This window comes from Sinocyclocheilus grahami, unplaced genomic scaffold (assembly GCF_001515645.1).
Source record: "Sinocyclocheilus grahami isolate Dianchi unplaced genomic scaffold, SAMN03320097.WGS_v1.1 scaffold416.1, whole genome shotgun sequence".
In the NCBI taxonomy this organism is placed as follows: Eukaryota; Metazoa; Chordata; class Actinopteri; order Cypriniformes; family Cyprinidae; genus Sinocyclocheilus; species Sinocyclocheilus grahami.
The window spans coordinates 528799-547039 of record NW_015505595.1 but is presented as its reverse complement, the minus strand read 5'-3'; the positions used below and the strand labels follow the sequence as shown (position 1 = coordinate 547039).

At 37.6% G+C, this 18241-nt stretch overlaps 3 protein-coding genes across 8 annotated transcripts in view; 1 reads left to right on the top strand and 2 right to left on the bottom strand.

The window, feature by feature from the left end:
* The window catches only part of LOC107551166 (granulins-like), a 19830-nt gene extending 13226 nt beyond the window's left edge, over positions 1 to 6604 (bottom strand). The window contains exons 1-12 of one of the 4 annotated variants that reach the window (XM_016232686.1): positions 6521 to 6604; positions 6158 to 6243; positions 5303 to 5440; positions 4437 to 4574; positions 3955 to 4083; positions 3653 to 3737; positions 3389 to 3495; positions 2289 to 2439; positions 2101 to 2196; positions 1901 to 1998; positions 559 to 706; positions 374 to 471 (exon numbers count right to left, since the gene is read on the bottom strand). In XM_016232686.1, the coding sequence (XP_016088172.1) occupies positions 374 to 471; positions 559 to 706; positions 1901 to 1998; positions 2101 to 2196; positions 2289 to 2439; positions 3389 to 3495; positions 3653 to 3737; positions 3955 to 4083; positions 4437 to 4574; positions 5303 to 5440 (1188 nt within the window). In that variant the 5' untranslated portion in view covers positions 6158 to 6243; positions 6521 to 6604. Of the gene's footprint in view, positions 1 to 373; positions 472 to 558; positions 707 to 1900; positions 1999 to 2100; positions 2197 to 2288; positions 2440 to 3388; positions 3496 to 3652; positions 3738 to 3954; positions 4084 to 4436; positions 4575 to 5302; positions 5441 to 5590; positions 5654 to 6157; positions 6244 to 6520 lie in introns of those variants that run through there. The other 3 variants (XM_016232685.1, XM_016232688.1, XM_016232689.1) reach the window with 3 other exon arrangements.
* Positions 6605 to 7145: 541 nt separating this feature from the next.
* Positions 7146 to 10452, top strand: LOC107551164 (interferon-induced 35 kDa protein homolog). The gene is made up of 10 exons (XM_016232681.1): positions 7146 to 7210; positions 7701 to 7730; positions 7814 to 7885; positions 7969 to 8127; positions 8217 to 8333; positions 8610 to 8754; positions 9464 to 9570; positions 9683 to 9869; positions 9962 to 10068; positions 10154 to 10452. The coding sequence occupies exons 2-10, from the start codon at positions 7719 to 7721 to the stop codon at positions 10352 to 10354; spliced, it is 1107 nt and encodes a 368-aa protein (XP_016088167.1). The 5' UTR covers positions 7146 to 7210; positions 7701 to 7718; the 3' UTR covers positions 10355 to 10452.
* Positions 10453 to 11747: 1295 nt separating this feature from the next.
* LOC107551165 (branched-chain-amino-acid aminotransferase, cytosolic-like) overlaps positions 11748 to 18241 on the bottom strand; it is a 13067-nt gene continuing 6573 nt past the window's right edge. For all 3 annotated transcript variants that reach the window (XM_016232683.1, XM_016232684.1, XM_016232682.1), the window contains 2 exons: positions 11959 to 12101; positions 11748 to 11900 (listed from right to left, as the gene is read on the bottom strand). In XM_016232683.1, coding sequence (XP_016088169.1) covers positions 11755 to 11900; positions 11959 to 12101 — 289 coding nt within the window. In that variant the 3' untranslated portion in view covers positions 11748 to 11754. The remainder of the gene's footprint in view (positions 11901 to 11958; positions 12102 to 18241) is intronic.

Sequence of the window (18241 nt, the reverse complement as noted above, 5' to 3'; positions counted from 1 at the left end):
ATCAGGACAGGCCGCAGTGTCATTGCAGGGAACATCTGAATGCACCGAAGACACCAGAAATTTTATAAACAGTTAAATAAAATGCTAGTTTTATACAGTGTCTGTGTGTGCTGTATTCAGAGCTTTGATCTACCTTGTGTAACAGCCACATTCTGACTGCTGATCAGTTTGACAGGCAGCTTCTCGAACCAAGGCTTAGAGCCTGAAGGTTCGTCACAAGACCCAGTAGCAACGTTACATGTCGTACCGTTAGGACAGCAGTGAATGAAGTCGTCACAACACACGGCCTATTGAAAAAAATTAATATACACCTTTAACTTAATGCAAAACACAACTCTACATCAGGATTGGTTATATTCAGTGGGTGAATTACCTCTGGCAGAGGACAGCAGGCCCATCCTCCTTCTTTAGTCTTACAGCATGTGGTTCCATCAGGACAGGCCGCAGTGTCATTGCAGGGAACATCAGAGGCTGAAGGTACAGAGAGTAATCAGAGTTTTATGTTAAATGTGTACTTGTGTGTTCGGTTTCAGGGCTTTGGAGTGTTTGTTGACTTACTTTGTTTGTCTTGACTGATGATTGGCTGCACAGGCACCTGTTCCACCCAGGGCACACCAGAACATGAAGGGTCCTCACACGTCCCAGCAGCAACGTTACACTTCTTACCATGAGGACAGCAGTGGATGAAGTCGTCACAACAAACGGCCTACAGAACAAAGTTAAGATGTTCTTTTAACTTAGTACACAAAATTTGAATACTTACAAAAAAACAAAACTGTTTCATGGTGCTGGATGTTTATCATATCTATATATCAAGGTATTTCCAGGTATTTCTAAGAAATAAAAAAGAATAATATAATTGTCCTCTGGAATACCATGTGTATGTTTTTGTTACAGAATTGTCCAGTTATTTATAATTCAAGACAGAGGTTTTTAAACTTTTTGCTGCCCTGGGACCCTAAAATTGATGACTCCTTGAAATATATTAAATTTACACTATAGTTTAAAAGTTTGGGGTCAATAAAATATGTTAGGAAATTATTTATTTTATTGAGCAAAAATGCATTAAGTTCAATCAAAAGTCACAGTAAACGCATTCATAATATTACAAAATATTTAGATTTGAAATAAATGCTGTCCTCTCAGTTTTTTATTCATCAAAGAATCCTGAAATAAGTATCATGTTTCCACAAAAATATTAAGCAACACAGCTGTTTTTTACATCGATAATCATAAGAAATGTTTCTTGAGCAGCAAATCATCATACTAGAATGATTTGTGACACTGAAGACTGAAGTAATGATGCTTAAAATTCAGCTTTGCCATCTCAGGAATAAATGACATTTTAAAATTTATGAAAATAGAAATAAGATACATCAAATTGTATTAATATTTCATAAAATCCCAAACTGTGTTTTTTGATTACATACATGCAGCATTGGTGAGCATAAGATAAATCTGTCAACAGCAAAAAAACAATACAAACTTCTGAATAGACATGCATATGGTCAAATGATTAAAATATTATCTAAAATATCTATGTTAGATGTGTAACTTTTAAAACAAATAAATACTTTTACAACCTACATCTGTTTTTTCTTACATTTTCTGTGGACCTTGTGATGCATATAACCCCGTATCAGGTGTCCCGAGATTGAGTTCCAGCTCGTAGACCTTTCCTGATCCCATCCCTCCCACTATGCTTCCTGTCTACCTACTGTCCTATTGTAATAAAAGGCAAATTGCCAAAAATAAAATTTAAAAAACCTGAGGACCCCCAAGCATCCCCAGTGCAAACAGTAGAGACAAGTTCTTGGTGAAATCTAATGGCTGAGCTAAGTGTCCATAGGGTACAATGCACTGATTCTGCTGAAGTAGTAAATCAGGTGAGGTGATTTACCTCTGGCAGAGGACAGCAGGCCCATCCTCCTTCTTTAGTCTTGCAGCATGTGGTTCCATCAGGACAAGCCGCAGTGTCATTGCAGGGAACATCAGAGGCTGAATATAAAGAAGGCAATGACAGAAACAGTTTGAGAAGTGTTATTATTTATGTGCACATATAAAAAATGTATGCATTGCCATCTAGAAATGTGCACATACTCTTTGGTAGTGCACCAGGCAATGTAGTTATTTGCTTGCCAGCAGTAGTGATTTGTCTGGTTGTAGTGAGTTCAGCTTTAGTCCTCATTTCTGCAGCTTTTGAAGAATAAGGGCAAAGATATGAAAATGCTGAACTGCATTGATGGAAGTTATCAGAAAATTAATAACTCGCTGGGATAACAGCCTACGTTTGTGATCTTCCCATTCAGCTCTAAGACGTGCAGGGAATTTGGCCCACATAGGCAGCTTCTGATTGGTGGAGGACATACATTTGGAGCCTTCAACATCACAGACACTGTCCTCTGGACAACAGTGGATTTTATCGTCACAACATACAGCCTACAGAAACCACAAACGACAGAGGAAAGAATGCAAGTGAAAAAAAACATTCATGAACAAATTAAGAAATGTTTATTCAGCAAGGATCCTTGAATTTGATCAAAAGTGACAGGAGAGGCTTTTATATAGTTACTAAAAATTATTTTCAAATAAATGCTGCTCTTTTGAACTTTATATTCATCAAAGAATCACAGTTTCCACAAAAGTATTAAGCAGCACAGCTGTCTTTATCATTGACAGTAATTAAATCAGCATATGTGACCCTGGACCACAAAACCAGTCATAAGGGTCAATTTATGAATAAATAAGATTTCCAATGATGTATGGTTTGTTAGGATAGGACAATATTTGGCTGAGATACAACTATTTGAAGATCTGGAATCTGAGGGTGCAAAAAAATCTAAATATTGAGAAAATCGCCTTGAAGTTGTCCAAATGAAGTTCTCAGCAATGCATATTACTAATCAAAATTAAGTTTTGATTTATTTAAAGTAGGAAATGTACAAAATATCTTCATGGAGCATTATCTTTCCTTAATAATGATTTTTGGCATAAAAGAAAAATCTATAATTTTGACCCACACAATGTATTGTTGGCTATTGCTACAAATATACCTGTGCTACTTATGACTGGTTTTGTGCTCCAGGGTCACATATTACAATGATTTCTCAAGGATCATGTGACACTAAAGACTGTGGTAAGGAAAATTCACCTTTGCCATCACAAGAATAAAGTACATCTAAGTTAAAATATATGACAGAAGTACACTAGTTATGACGAATAAATATTAAAAAAGTGTTTTTATTTTAAAATAAAGAAGAAAATTTTGTTTCAAAATGTACATTCATTTAAATATGTTTCTCAGACTGTGAAAAAACAGCTTTCTGAACTGAGAACTCTATGACAACATGTCTCTGCACATATTACTGTATTTCAACTTGGCCAATACCTTTGGCATGGGGCAGCACGCCCACTGACCATCTTCTGTCTCACAACATGTGGTGTCTACGGGACACTCTGAGGTCCCATTTCCACAAAGAACAGCCTTGACTGGTTCTACAAACAATCACAGGACAACACCATGAGCTGCACGTATATCCTATCCAAATTAATACAGTAAATCTCTCCGTTAACCCATTATAAATTTATATGGGATCTCCTTTAAAAAAATTATGTTTTAATCATGAAACGCTCTAGTCCACATCTTCCATACCTTTTAGTTTGACACAGGAACTGCTGTCTGCACTGCATTCATGGTCTTTTGGGCAGCAGTGTTTCCCGTCTGAGCACACAAGGCCCTGAGAAAGAGAAACATTGTATATATTCTTATACATACTATATAGTATATATTCTTATAAAACAAAAAAAGAATAGAAAAGAGTATATATCCAAGGTGTCTATGTTTTAGCAACACCACACTTCTTTTGTGACCAGATGAGAGGCCTTTCAATACACCCTGTCATGGACTAGGAGCTAGTGGTTTGGGCCCAGGTTCCTGTAATAAATGTAACTTACCTGTGCTACAGGACAGCACCCATATGATGAAGCCATCAGCAGACAGGAGAACTCAGCAGGACAGAAGGAGCCATCAGGACAGGTGATGTCGTCTTCACTTGCAGGTAATGAGGGAATCATTCTGAAGGACTGAGGAATGGGGATTGTTAAAGGAATAGTTCACCCAAAAATTAAAATTATGTCATCATTTACTCAGCCTCATGTTGTTCCAAACCTGTATCAGTTTGTTTCTTCTGTTGAACACAAAAGAGGATATTTTAAAGAAGGTTGGTCACCAAACAGTTGACGGTAGCCATTGACTGAAAAACATACTCAGTGGCTACCATCTTTTTGGTTACCAACATTCTTCAAAATATCTATTTTTTATGAGGTTGAGTAAATGATGACAGAATTTAAATTTTTGGGTAAACTATCCATTTAAGACATAACAAGCAGCTTTGAGTACTCTTTTTTTAGACTCCTCATACTGTATAATTTCTCACTTTGGGAAGGTCTGTCCGTTTAGCCGGTATCCTCTCCACAAACAGCAGTGTATGTGTGGCGTTTATACACATGGAGTCCATAACACTGCACAACATGTCTTCAGGACAGCAGTGCAGGTGGTCCTCACAACACTCTCCCTACACACACACACACACACACACACACGCATGAGCTGATTGAGCAATACAGAAGCTGGACATTTGACAGACAACCTCCTGATTACAGCTTCATTTCTTTGCGCTCTTTGAATAGCAAAGTCATCAAAGAGCGATTTGCATGCTGATACTATATAGGTGCCTTATCATATCCCTTATTACAAGAGCTGACAGTATGAATGTGTGTCAAAAAGGGTGCTATTGAGGAATATCTGAGAGAGCATAAAAAACGAGTAACCGCAGAGCACTAAGTTAAGTTCCATATCATTGTGCAGTTTATCTTCTCGATCTGAACTGATTTCTACAACCTTTATTGTATTTATATCAATGAGCTGATTGAGCAATACAGAAGCTGGACATTTGACAGACAACCTCCTGATTACAGCTTCATTTCTTTGCGCTCTTTGAATAGCAAAGTCATCAAAGAGCGATTTGCATGCTGATACTATATAGGTGCCTTATCATATCCCTTATTACAAGAGCTGACAGTGTGAATGTGTGTCAAAAAGGGTGCTATTGAGGAATATCTGAGAGAGCATAAAAAACGAGTAACCGCAGAGCACTAAGTTAAGTTCCATATCATTGTGCAGTTTATCTTCTCGATCTGAACTGATTTCTACAACCTTTATTGTATTTATAGAAGAGTACATGACACTAAAACTCTGAAATGAAACTGTCTTTATGTATCTGTCACTAGTTCGGTCTCTCACGTGATGGAAAGGGCAGCAGCTGAACTCTCCGGTGAGATCCTGGCAGCATGTCTGGCCTGCCTCACACACTTCATTGTTGGGGTACTGCGAGCACGCAACCAGAGTCACCAGAGCGAGGCCTAATGTCACTTTCAACATCTGGATGGAAAGAGATAGAGTTAACACATTAAAAGTAACAGATTTGAAATATGAAATGTGTCTGATATGTTTTAGCGGAAAATGACACAAACTTTCATTGTAACCCATCAGACCTTTATATCTCAGATGCAGGGTTGCAATTTAACAAACCTTTTCAGATGTATAATTCACTGTCTCCTCTTTTGTTGAGCAATAACAGTGCACGTATATCATTTTAATTCTTGTATCACTTCCTCTTTCACATCTAGAAATTTGAAGCAAAAGCTTACCAGAGGAACTATGCTGACCTTAGAAACAATAACTGAAACTCAGGTTTATAAATGTCTCAGAGAAAGTGGCTCAAAGTCAGCAAAATACATTTTGTTAGACAGTTGAGCGTCTTTATTTATTTTTACTTAACTGGGCAAACCAGGGCATCAGTCAATTAAAACTGTGCAGTTTTATTTCCTTTTCTTGACAAAAGAAATCCCCCCTTATGAACGCCAACCCACATTGCGACTGAGAATCTGGTTTTAGTACCTAGGCTTCTATGGCAGCAAAAAGGGGAAACTGTGAATGTGGTATTTTACCTTTTTTTTTTTAGTCACTGATTCATTTTCAGTTGCTGTTTCTCACTGAGCATAATGCTTAAATTAATAATCCATTCATTTCATAAAGAAAAATGTAATCTCTTCTGAAGTAAAAGAAAGAGAGAGGATGCACTTCAATTCAACTTACTATTAATTGTTAAATGAACAGGTGGATTTGTAAACGGCTGAAGGTGAATGACCAGTCCGTGGATCCGTGGGCTCCAAGTTACCGATCTGTGGGCAGACATAAATGTTTTAGTGTTTTAGAAAAATTTATTAATTGATTAAATTCATCATTCCGTTTAATTCTCTTTTACAGTTTACTACATCGATATGCTACATAAAAGTGAGTTAGTTTCTTGTAGGAAAAAAATCTGCTATAGCAACGAGTGACGTCTAATTCTGCATAATAAATCACAATGAGCAAAGCACTTTTGCACAACATTTTTACCATGCTGTTTAAAAAAGCACAAAGGGTGTCTGAGACGAACGACGGAAATACAAGACCTACCTTGTCCCCTCGCAACGTTTCCACACTGTGCTTGAATTAATAAATGCTTGCTCCTTAAAATGTAGTTCTGCCAAGCTCCGCCTATATTAGAGGGCAGCCTTTGGATAATGTAACGTGTCATCCGTGTTTGATTCCTTGGAAATGTGCATGGCAAGATGACTAGTTACTAGATGAATCTAAACTAAACTAAACTAATCTAAAATAAAATAAAAAAGCTGCATGGTATTCGTACCGCCCTAGAGTAATTACTTTTTACTTTTTATTGCTCTCATTTGTAAGTCACTTTGAATAAATTAATAATGTAAAGTCTGTTAAATTAACCTAATGCAAATATTCTATTTAGAATGAAAAATAGCGTTTAATTTATGGCAACATCAGCACAACCTGAACTAAGAACTGAAACCTAGTTTTCCTGTAGCCTGCAACTTCGGGTACAAAATCCCAAACTATAATTTGGTGCCCCTATCACAGTGAATATCAACCTTATAGATTTTTTAAAACAAATATCCATATTTATTGTAGGTACATTTTGATATGCAAATTAATAGGCTACTGATATAGGCTACTGTTAAAGAAAGATCTTATTGGTCAACACCACCCCCTGGTGAATAGAGCTTGTAAATATATTTTTCAACGATTAATACCTGAAACGAAAGCGAAATTGCTCTTTCTACTGTTTGCTTCATCCCGGTAAGGGTTTCATCTGTTTATTTATAATTAGGCCTATGCACAAAATAAATGATCATGACACAACAAAAAATATATACAGTTGTTTTTAACGATACGCGTTACAAAAAGTTACTATGTTAATTGTGTGATGTTTTGTTAAAAAAAGGCAGTCGTGTAAGACGCAGCGTAGGCTATATGACAAGCGAAAGAATTTAATGTCAGCATTTTTCCTCATTGTTTTCAAAAACGAACAATAATAAGTGTATGCTGGCACCTAATAAAGTGTCTAATATATTTCATTTAAATTGTTTTATAGCGCTTTTGGCGACGTCAACAACACATGCTGTTGAACTTCATGTAGTTCATAGGCCTACTAAAGCTTAAGTTTAGTAGCCAGACATAACCAGCTATGTTCAGACGTTAAAAATATTCAATTCGATGAAAAACAAGGTGGTCATATAGATTATAAACTCTTCTGTCCTAGATAACAGTGCTTTGTGTTTGTTCACAGGTTCTTGCGTAGGTAGAAATGTCTGCTGAGGTAAAGGAAGTTCTTCTGGTAAAGACTTTTTTTTTTGGCATTCGACGCTCCATTCAGTACAATGACCCTGTTTGTCCATTTAGGATTTCAGCATTGTTACAGACGGCGAGTCTTTGAGATGTCAGGACAGTGTACTGGAGATCAACAAATACAAGGTGTGTAAATGGCTTGTAAAGTACCTGTCGACCAGAATACAAGTTAGGCGTATTAATCATTATGTCATCTCATCTGTCCACAGGCACAATATGAAGCAATACTGAAGGAACAACAAATACTGAGAGATGGCATAGATACCAACAAATACTATGCCAAGGAATTTAAACAACGAGCTAATGAAAAGAAAGCATTATGTGAAGAAGAAAACAAGAAACGTACTAAGACAACTCAGAAAGAGAAGGTCCGTAAAAAAAATGACCAGACACTCATTATATCCCTTAATTTAAAGACATTAAAAAAAAAAATGTGGTAATGGGTTCCTCGGTGCAGGAGAAATGCAGAGCTGTACAGGAGGAGAACACCAAGCTGCAGATGGAGATCCTGAAAATAAAGGAGGAGATGCAAAGCCTGGACTGTAAAAACAGCAGTCTGAAAAAGCAAACTGAGGTTTAAAAGTGTCAAAACAAATATATTCACGCTTATTTTAGCTGCAACCATTGAACTGAATAGGCTGTGTGGCTCTACAGTATATCAGTACAATATGTTGAAATACTTTTTAGTAATAATCTTAACATCTTCTATATTTCCCCTTATATTCATTTAAATTTGAACCTAAAGTTGCAATGTTTATTTGAAATAAAATCCATGGACACTTTAACAACTGTGAGATTATTAACGAGGTGACCAGGTGATTAACGATTATTATCTACATTGACTCCACAGATCTCTACAGCGGTGCCTGAGAGGAAGGTTGTGTTTCGGGGAAATACAAAAGAGGGAGCCCATGCTGTGGGTTTTGATGTGAATCCCCAAATAGTTTATCCGATGGAGGGTGGAACAGCACTGATCACCTTCGAGGAAAAGGATGGTATGTAATTGTCCAAACTAGCATCATCACAATAAAAAACAATGTCAAAAGTGCTTAAAGGTTCACCTGTGATAAAGAACAATTCATCATAATTTACTCACGCCATTCCAAACCTGTATGACTTTTTTTCTTCTGCGGAACACACAATAATATATTTTAAGGAGTTTTTCTACTGTTTTTGAACATACAATAAAAGGCTTTTTTTGCGTCAGAAACAACACTGACTGCAAAGCACTGCATTGTTATTTGAAGGCCCACTCTTAACTTATTTTAACATATGGCCACTCTTTGTTGCTTTAAATTAATAACTGAAAGTAACTAAAATAATTATAATTTAAATTTTAAAAAATGTAGTTTAAGTTTTAGTGATACAATTCTTTTCAACCAGTGCAGTCTTCTAGTTGTTCGTAATGTACTAGAAAAATATTATTTTTGTATTTTTATATGAATATATTTAAGATTTTACCTAATAAACACACACAAAAAAACATTATGTATAATATATACATTATAAAAATGGCATCCCTTTTTAAGATTTTATAGATTTTTCACATAATTGTCTTGCTTTAGAAATCACACTTTTATAATTAGGCTTCCTCATATATTCAGGTTTTCTAAATCTGTAGAAAATGACTATAACACATACCAGGGCCTCTTGTGGCTTATTGCTTTAACCTCTCTTCAAATCTCTTCTGATACTACATCTTAGTGGCTCAGAAAATATTGAACCTAAAGGATCATTCGGTGCAACTTGGAGAATGTACCATCAATGTGCAGGCAAAACCCATTCAATTCCTGGTACCCAGCAATGTTGAGGTAATGGAGACACGCTGACTTCCATTTACCAACATGGATTGTTTATTTTGGATTGCATTGTGTTCCTATGGACTAATGTGAAATAAAACGACGCTCTCTCTCCATCTGTTAGATGGAAACACAGGTGTGCCCACGCAGAATCCTAGTCTCCAACCTGCCAAAGGAAGAACCCGAGGATAGAGTACTAGACAAACTGGACATCCATTTCTCTAGGAAGAGGAATGGAGGTGGCGAGGTGGAGGACACTGACATGCTACATGACTCTGGCACTGTGGTCATTACCTTTGTAGATGATAATAGTAAGTTAACTAAATTCATTCAGTCTGACACATCTCAGTGCATGATGCTTGAGGTGTTTTTTTTTTAATTGTTAGTTTCTATTTGTCTTCAGTTGCCAAAGGTCTCTCCGACAAACAAGATCATGATGTAGACTTTGGTAAGAAGAAGCACAAGGTGAAGGTCACTCCATTCCTCAATGGTGAGATTTCACAGATGAAGGTAAGAAGAATCGAGTATGTCGCAATAATTTCAACTGTTAATGCTGCATAGTTTATGATATAAGCTGACTGTTGCTCCCTGTCAGATCTGTGACTCAGAGTGCATGCACACAGTGCTGCTGACGGGCATCCCTGACATCATGGACAAAGATAACCTGCAGGACAACCTGGAGATCCACTTCCAGAAGACGGCCAATGGTGGCGGAGAGGTGGAAGGCATCGTCTACAACCCTCTAGGCCACACCACCCTGGCTTTGTTTGATGAGGACAGCCAGAGTGAAAGCTAAAAACCTCTACAGCCCAGAGATCCAATGCTGCCTTTAGGCTGGTGCACACTAGACGATTTTAAGGCCGATTTTAAGCCGAAAAGATTTTTTGGGGGGGGGGGGGGGGGGGGAGAGGTGGGGGGTGGGTGGGGGGGGGGGGGGGGGGGGGCCTCAGATTCGCGGCTTGTCGCAAACGAGTTTTTGTCCAAAAAATCCTCTATTGTGTGGTGTCATTATAATTATTTATCTGCTCCCGATCGAGACGGAACATCCCCGAACTCAGTCGTAAATATATCAAACATGTTTGTTATTTACTGGGCTGCCTCTGACGTGATACCCGCGATAGCCAATGAGAACGAGCAAGCGTCACCTACTGGATGTTGCGTGCTTCTATAGCTGAAACTTGGCAGCCACAAACATACCATGAAAGCAGAGAACATCACCCATATTCTTTGTTATACTATTATAAGGCTAAAAATCGGTTGAACTGTCTTCATGTCTGTGGTCTCCCACGGTTTTAAAATCGGTTAAGATTTGAAAATCGTCTAGTGTGTCCCAGGCCTTAGACAACAAAATAGATCCTTAATTCATAATGGACTTTATTGAACTCCTAATTTGGATCCATCTTGCAAAAAGTTATATAGTATGTATCTCTTCACCTCTTATTTTCTGTAATCTTTACTTCTCTTTACCTATTATAGTAATATACTTAATGGATACAAATTTTTAGTTTTTACAATTCTTAGTTGTATTTCTTGTCTTTTTAAGATGAAAGATGCAATCAAATTGGGGTATGGTTTATGAGTTAATCGGAATCACAGGAAAGATTTATCAAAATGTTATCTGTACCCAAAAACAATAAAATCTTAAAAAGAACAGTCTTTAATAAATGTACCAAAACTATAGTGTGATGTTTGCAATACACAAATAGGAATCTCACGAAACCAAATCTAAAAGAAAAAAAGAAAATATATTCTGCACAATGAAATGAAGGTTATTTGTATTTTAAGACCATATATACAGGTGCTTCTCAATAAATTAGAATGTCATGGAAAAGTTCATTTATTTCAGTAATTCAACCAGAATGCAATAGTGCTAGAATAGCACATGTCCTTAATGTGTCACTGATTACTTGAATATTATCGTATTGCAATCTAGATAGATATTAATGTTTTAGAGAACACATGAAGGTGAGAGTTGAAAAACTTCCCCCTTTTCATTCTTGTTTCTCACCCATTCTCTAGCAAGGTCCAGCAACGACTGCCTGGTCACTCCTGGAAGAATGATGCCATCCAGTGGAGGGGTGACCAGTTCTTTCTCTATAAAGAAAGAATGCAATAGTGCTAGAATAGCACATGTCCTTAATGTGTCACTGATTACTTGAATATTATCGTATTGCAATCTAGATAGATATTAATGTTTTAGAGAACACATGAAGGTGAGAGTTGAAAAACTTCCCCCTTTCCATTCTTGTTTCTCACCCATTCTCTAGCAAGGTCCAGCAGCGACTGCCTGGTCACTCCTGGAAGAATGATGCCATCCAGTGGAGGGGTGACCAGTTCTTTCTCTATAAAGACTGCAGAAGCTTTTAATTCAAAGTTTCTAGAAGCTATTCTCCCTCTCACCTCCTTTCTCTGTGGTCCAGTAGATGAAGAGATTCATGGTTCCAACCTCCGTGATCTCCTCATTCTCTCCGTACAGCCAAAGGACCTGCTGGCATTTCTGCTTGGCCGCCTCACTCTGAACAGCAATTGTCGGCCCGTAGTTACTAAGAAACATAAAACCACAATCACAGAGATGCATTCAGGCCACAAAACATTACTACATTGAAACTAAATATTTTAAAGTAAGAGGTTTATAACGAACAGTGAAAGCACTGCAAATCATAATATAAACAGATAATCTGAACACTCAGGACAGCAGCGCCAGCTTTGCTGAAGAGGACCTTAAATGCATAATGGGACAGTAAGATAAGGACTGATATTAGAGGTGAGTGGGGACAGATACAGCACATAAACAGAAAACCAGAGCTGCATTAGTGTAAAGGGTCAGCAGACTGCAAAGAGTTTACAATGATTCCAAGTTGCAACTTGTACATGACCAGACTACTGCAGCCTGTGCAGGCTAATGCATTTCTCTGAATAACCTGAATGTGAAAAGCTACTTCAAAACTCCCAAGTGGCATGACAATGGTGGAATATACAGTTAGGTCCATATACATTTGGACACTGACACAATTTTCATAATTCCGTCTCTGTATGCCACCAGAAAAGAAATGAAAATGAAAAGATTAAATTGAAGTGCAGACTTTAATTCAATAAGGTTGAACAGAAATATAACATAAAATGCTTAGGAATTACAACCATTTTTATACACAGTCGCCCCATTTTCAGGGGCTCAAATGTAATTGAACAAATAAATATAATCATAAGTAAAATGTTCATTTTTTATATTTTTGTTTAGAATCCTTAGCAGGCAATGACTACCTTAAGTCTGGAACTCATGGACATCACCAGAGACTGGGTTTCCTCCTTTGTGCTGCTTTACCAGGCCTTTACTGCAGCTGACTTTAGTTGTTGTTTGTTTGGGGGTCTTTCTGCCTTTAGTTTTGTCTTCAGCAAGTGAAATGCATACTCAATCGGGTTGAGATCAGGAGATTGACTTAGCCATTGCAGAATATTCCACTTTTTTACCTTCAAAAACTCTGGGGTTGTTTTTGCTGTACGTTTTGGGTCATTGTCCATTTGTACTATGTTTCTTCGCCCAATCAATCAACTTTGCTGCATTTGGCTTAATCTGGGCAGACAGTATATCCCTATACACTTAAGAATTAATCCGGCTGCTTCTGTCTTCTGTTACGTCATCACTAAACACCAGTAACCCAGTGCCACTGGAAGCCATGTACGCTCCACCATGTTCCACAGATGATGTTGTATGCTTTGGTTTGGTTGATCAGGTTGATCTTAATTTCAGCCATCCAAAGAATGCTTTTCCAGAAGTGGTCTGGCTTTTTTTTAAGATGTTTTTTGGCAAACGTCTAATTTGGCCTTGTTTGCACCTTGTGGTGAACCCTCTGTATTGGCTCTCGTGAAGTCTTCTCTTGATTGTAGACTTTGACAGTGACCAGTCTTTCTCCTGGAGAGTGTTCTTCTCTTGGCTGGATGTTGTGAAAGGGTTTTTCTTTACCATGGAGAGGATTCTCCGATCATCCACCACTGTTGTCCTCTGTGGACGTCCAGGCCTTTTCATGTTGCTGAGCTCACCAGTGCGATCTTTTTTCCTCAGAATGTACCAAACTGTTGATTTGGCCACTCCGAATGTTCCTGCTATCTCTCTGATGGATTTGTTTTGTTTTTGAAGCCTAACAATTGTCTGTTTCACTTGCATGGAGAGATCCTTTGACTGCATGATGTGGGTTTAGAGCAACAGCTTCCAAATGCAAATGGCACACTTCGAATCAACTCCAGACCTTTTACCTGCTTAACTGATGTAGAAATAACGAAGGAATAGCCCATGCCTGTCCATGAAATGGCTTTTGAGTCAACTGTCCAATTACTTTTGGTCCCTTGAAAAAGGGGGGAGGTACATATTAAAAAGCTGAAATTCCTTTCCTCCAATTTTGATGTGAATACCCTCAAATTAAAGATCAAAGAGTGTACTTTAAGCCCATATTCAGTATATAACTGTAACTTGAATATGTTTTGATCATCAGCTAAAAGAAAAAAAAAGTGCCTTTGTCCAAATATATATGGGCCTATATCTATATATGCCTTGAGTCATTCAAAGGGCAATGGAGTGTGACAAAAAAATAAGCTCAAGCAGAAGTGTAATTGCTCTTCTGCCATTCATGAACTCACCATTAAAACAAACAAGAAGATGCATCACTATCCTGCAACGAGAAACTGAAAATGGGATCGTCTTACCAACAACAGCAACACTTTCCAACAAAAAACAAACACTTTCTAATGCAACACTACAGAACGGTTAACACTTGAAATATTTTCACTTATACACTTACGGAAAATACAAACTGGAGAAAATGGTTCCAAAGAGTTCAGTGCCATATTTCTGCTTTAATTTAGCAGGGTAAACCCGACAAAGTTTGGGTTTCTGGGTGAGTCGATGTGAATTGCGGCGCTAATAGAGTCTCATGAATACAGAAGACCAACTGCCAAGGCCAGAATTTTCGCTAAAAATAAAAAATTACGTTTCAGTTTGTTTAGTGGTCTGGCTTTTTTTTAAGATGTTTTTTGGCAAACGTCTAATTTGGCCTTGTTTGCACCTTGTGGTGAACCCTCTGTATTGGCTCTCGTGAAGTCTTCTCTTGATTGTAGACTTTGACAGTGACCAGTCTTTCTCCTGGAGAGTGTTCTTCTCTTGGCTGGATGTTGTGAAAGGGTTTTTCTTTACCATGGAGAGGATTCTCCGATCATCCACCACTGTTGTCCTCTGTGGACGTCCAGGCCTTTTCATGTTGCTGAGCTCACCAGTGCGATCTTTTTTCCTCAGAATGTACCAAACTGTTGATTTGGCCACTCCGAATGTTCCTGCTATCTCTCTGATGGATTTGTTTTGTTTTTGAAGCCTAACAATTGTCTGTTTCACTTGCATGGAGAGATCCTTTGACTGCATGATGTGGGTTTAGAGCAACAGCTTCCAAATGCAAATGGCACACTTCGAATCAACTCCAGACCTTTTACCTGCTTAACTGATGTAGAAATAACGAAGGAATAGCCCATGCCTGTCCATGAAATGGCTTTTGAGTCAACTGTCCAATTACTTTTGGTCCCTTGAAAAAGGGGGGAGGTACATATTAAAAAGCTGAAATTCCTTTCCTCCAATTTTGATGTGAATACCCTCAAATTAAAGATCAAAGAGTGTACTTTAAGCCCATATTCAGTATATAACTGTAACTTGAATATGTTTTGATCATCAGCTAAAAGAAAAAAAAAGTGCCTTTGTCCAAATATATATGGGCCTATATCTATATATGCCTTGAGTCATTCAAAGGGCAATGGAGTGTGACAAAAAAATAAGCTCAAGCAGAAGTGTAATTGCTCTTCTGCCATTCATGAACTCACCATTAAAACAAACAAGAAGATGCATCACTATCCTGCAACGAGAAACTGAAAATGGGATCGTCTTACCAACAACAGCCTCGAAAAAAAACAAACACTTTCTAATGCAACACTACAGAACGGTTAACACTTGAAATATTTTCACTTATACACTTACGGAAAATACAAACTGGAGAAAATGGTTCCAAAGAGTTCAGTGCCATATTTCTGCTTTAATTTAGCAGGGTAAACCCGACAAAGTTAGGGTTTCTGGGTGAGTCGATGTGAATTGCGGCGCTAATAGAGTCTCATGAATACAGAAGACCAACTGCCAAGGAACACTTTCCAACAAAAAACAAACACTTTCTAATGCAACACTACAGAACGGTTAACACTTGAAATATTTTCACTTATACACTTACGGAAAATACAAACTGGAGAAAATGGTTCCAAAGAGTTCAGTGCCATATTTCTGCTTTAATTTAGCAGGGTAAACCCGACAAAGTTTGGGTTTCTGGGTGAGTCGATGTGAATTGCGGCGCTAATAGAGTCTCATGAATACAGAAGACCAACTGCCAAGGCCAGAATTTTCGCTAAAAATAAAAAATTACGTTTCAGTTTGTTTTTCACCAAACCCTATTGTATATCCCCACAACACTTGGAATATGTGACATACAACCGTTCTGTGACACGTTTGCACATTGAAGTTTGATGCTGGTTGCTATTCACTGCCATTGTGTGAGCAGGACTTTTTTTTTTTTATTCTCTTTTTGTGGTCCGAAAAGAAAGAAGGGCATACAGCATTACAACAACACCAGGAGGAGTAAATAAATTTTTTTGTGAAATAATTGTGAAAACCCACCCTCCCATCTTGTATTCTCCAACGCCACCCCTCCAGGCCCGCACATATCGAGGATCTGCCAGCAATGACACCGGACTAAAGCCTCCAGTTGCAAAATAAGGTCCAACAGGCCCAATGATGACGAAGAGCAAAGCATGACCTGCTCGAGACACACCTAGGGAAGGCTGCAAAAAGAAGGAGGGTCACCATTAAAGATAAAAAGACCAAAATCATTCAGTAAATTATATTTTAATACCGAAAGTTTCTTACTTCAGTTCCTATAAACGTTGGTCTGATGTACAGGCTGGCATCTGTGGAGTAAGGAACCCATTCTCGGTCGATCTCAACCAGTTTATTGATACACTTTATCAGTTCGCCCTTATCAAACAACTAAGAGAGATACAGAGAGAGAACATGCTGATGGAGATGGGAGAGGATATGGCACACAGATTGGCTAAGTGGAAATGTGATAATATCATAAGGCATTAGTCAATAAGCTGAAGTAATGCCTTATGGAATAAGATAAAGTCTAACAGGCAGACAGCTCCTCTCGGTGCTCCTGTACATGCGCTCCATATTCAGCATAGGCCTGAAGAGACGGATACGGTTATCTACTCCCCGGAAAGCCTTCATGCCCTCAAATAGCTGAGAATAAAACAGAATATCAAAAATAAATAAATAAAAGATTCATAAAAAATAAATAGGACAAATTTTGGGAAATTAGTCTTAAACATTAGTAAGCCCTACAGTTCACTTCGGTTCAAAATGGATCATATTAAATAAACTTATATTAAGACAAGGTCAAATAGCTGTGTAGAACATCCATGGAAATACTAGCTGCAGCAATACAAAGACTCAGCTTTAACAAGCTCACCAAGGCAGTTATTTTAAAAAATACAGCAAAAATATTATATTATTACAATTCAAAATAGCCATTTTCTATTTTTATATATTTTACAATGTAATTTGTTCTTATGATGGCAGCCATTACTCCAGTCTTCAGTGTCACACGATCCTTCAGAGATCATCTAATATGCTGATTTGGGGCTCAAATTCTTATTGCTATCAATGTTGAAAACAGTTGTGCTGCTTAACATCTTTGTGGAAACGTGATTCATGATTCCTTTATAAATACAGGAAAGAACAGCATTTATTTGAAATAAAAAATATTTTGTAAACTTGTTAATGTTGTTGCTGTCGCTTCGCTTTTGCTGAATAAAAGTATTAATTTATAAAAAAAAAAAAAAATGCTGCTTAACATCTTTGTGGAAACGTGATTCATGATTCCTTTATAAATACAGGAAAGAACAGCATTTATTTGAAATAAAAAATATTTTGTAAACTTGTTAATGTTGTTGCTGTCGCTTCGCTTTTGCTGAATAAAAGTATTAATTTATAAAAAAAAAAAAAAAATCATACTGACGCCAATCTTCAGAGAGGTATTGCATATAACATCATTGTCGAGCTGCATAATTAACTATATAATTTAATGTAATATAAAATTAACTAATTTGATAAGATGTTTAAGATTTAGAATTATAAACAACTTATACTTACATAAAATAATTATTATTATTAAAGGCAATATTTCGAAAATTAATGATTGCAATTGCAACATCAAGAAAAAAAAAACTGCAGACATTTCATTTCTATGTTGTGGCAGAGCATCTGATAGAATTCAGGTAAAAACACCAGACTTGGGAAATAAAGTCAATTTTATTTTGAATAAATGACAAAAAGGTAGTAAGAGCCATGTGGCTCACACACTCCCTCACCTCTATGGAGTAATGCAGGGCTGAGGAAGCAGGGTGAAGGGACAGATTCTGGAAGGGCTTGATCTGAGGTGCCTGCCATCCTCCTGCTTCAGACCAGCTGACTGTCAGCATGTGGTCTGAAAACTGCTTGCCGAACACAAGGGTTGAGGGGTCTGGCTTTGGCTTCAGTGCAGGGTTCCTCTCTATGGTAAGATCTGCAGCCTGACACAAACAACCGGGGAGAGAGAGAGAGAGA

Coding starts and splice junctions, on each gene's coding strand:
- LOC107551164 (XM_016232681.1), top strand. Junction 8,755..9,463: donor CACCTTCGAGGAAAAGGATG/GTATGTAATTGT, acceptor ACTACATCTTAG/TGGCTCAGAAAATATTGAAC. Junction 9,571..9,682: donor TGGTACCCAGCAATGTTGAG/GTAATGGAGACA, acceptor TCCATCTGTTAG/ATGGAAACACAGGTGTGCCC.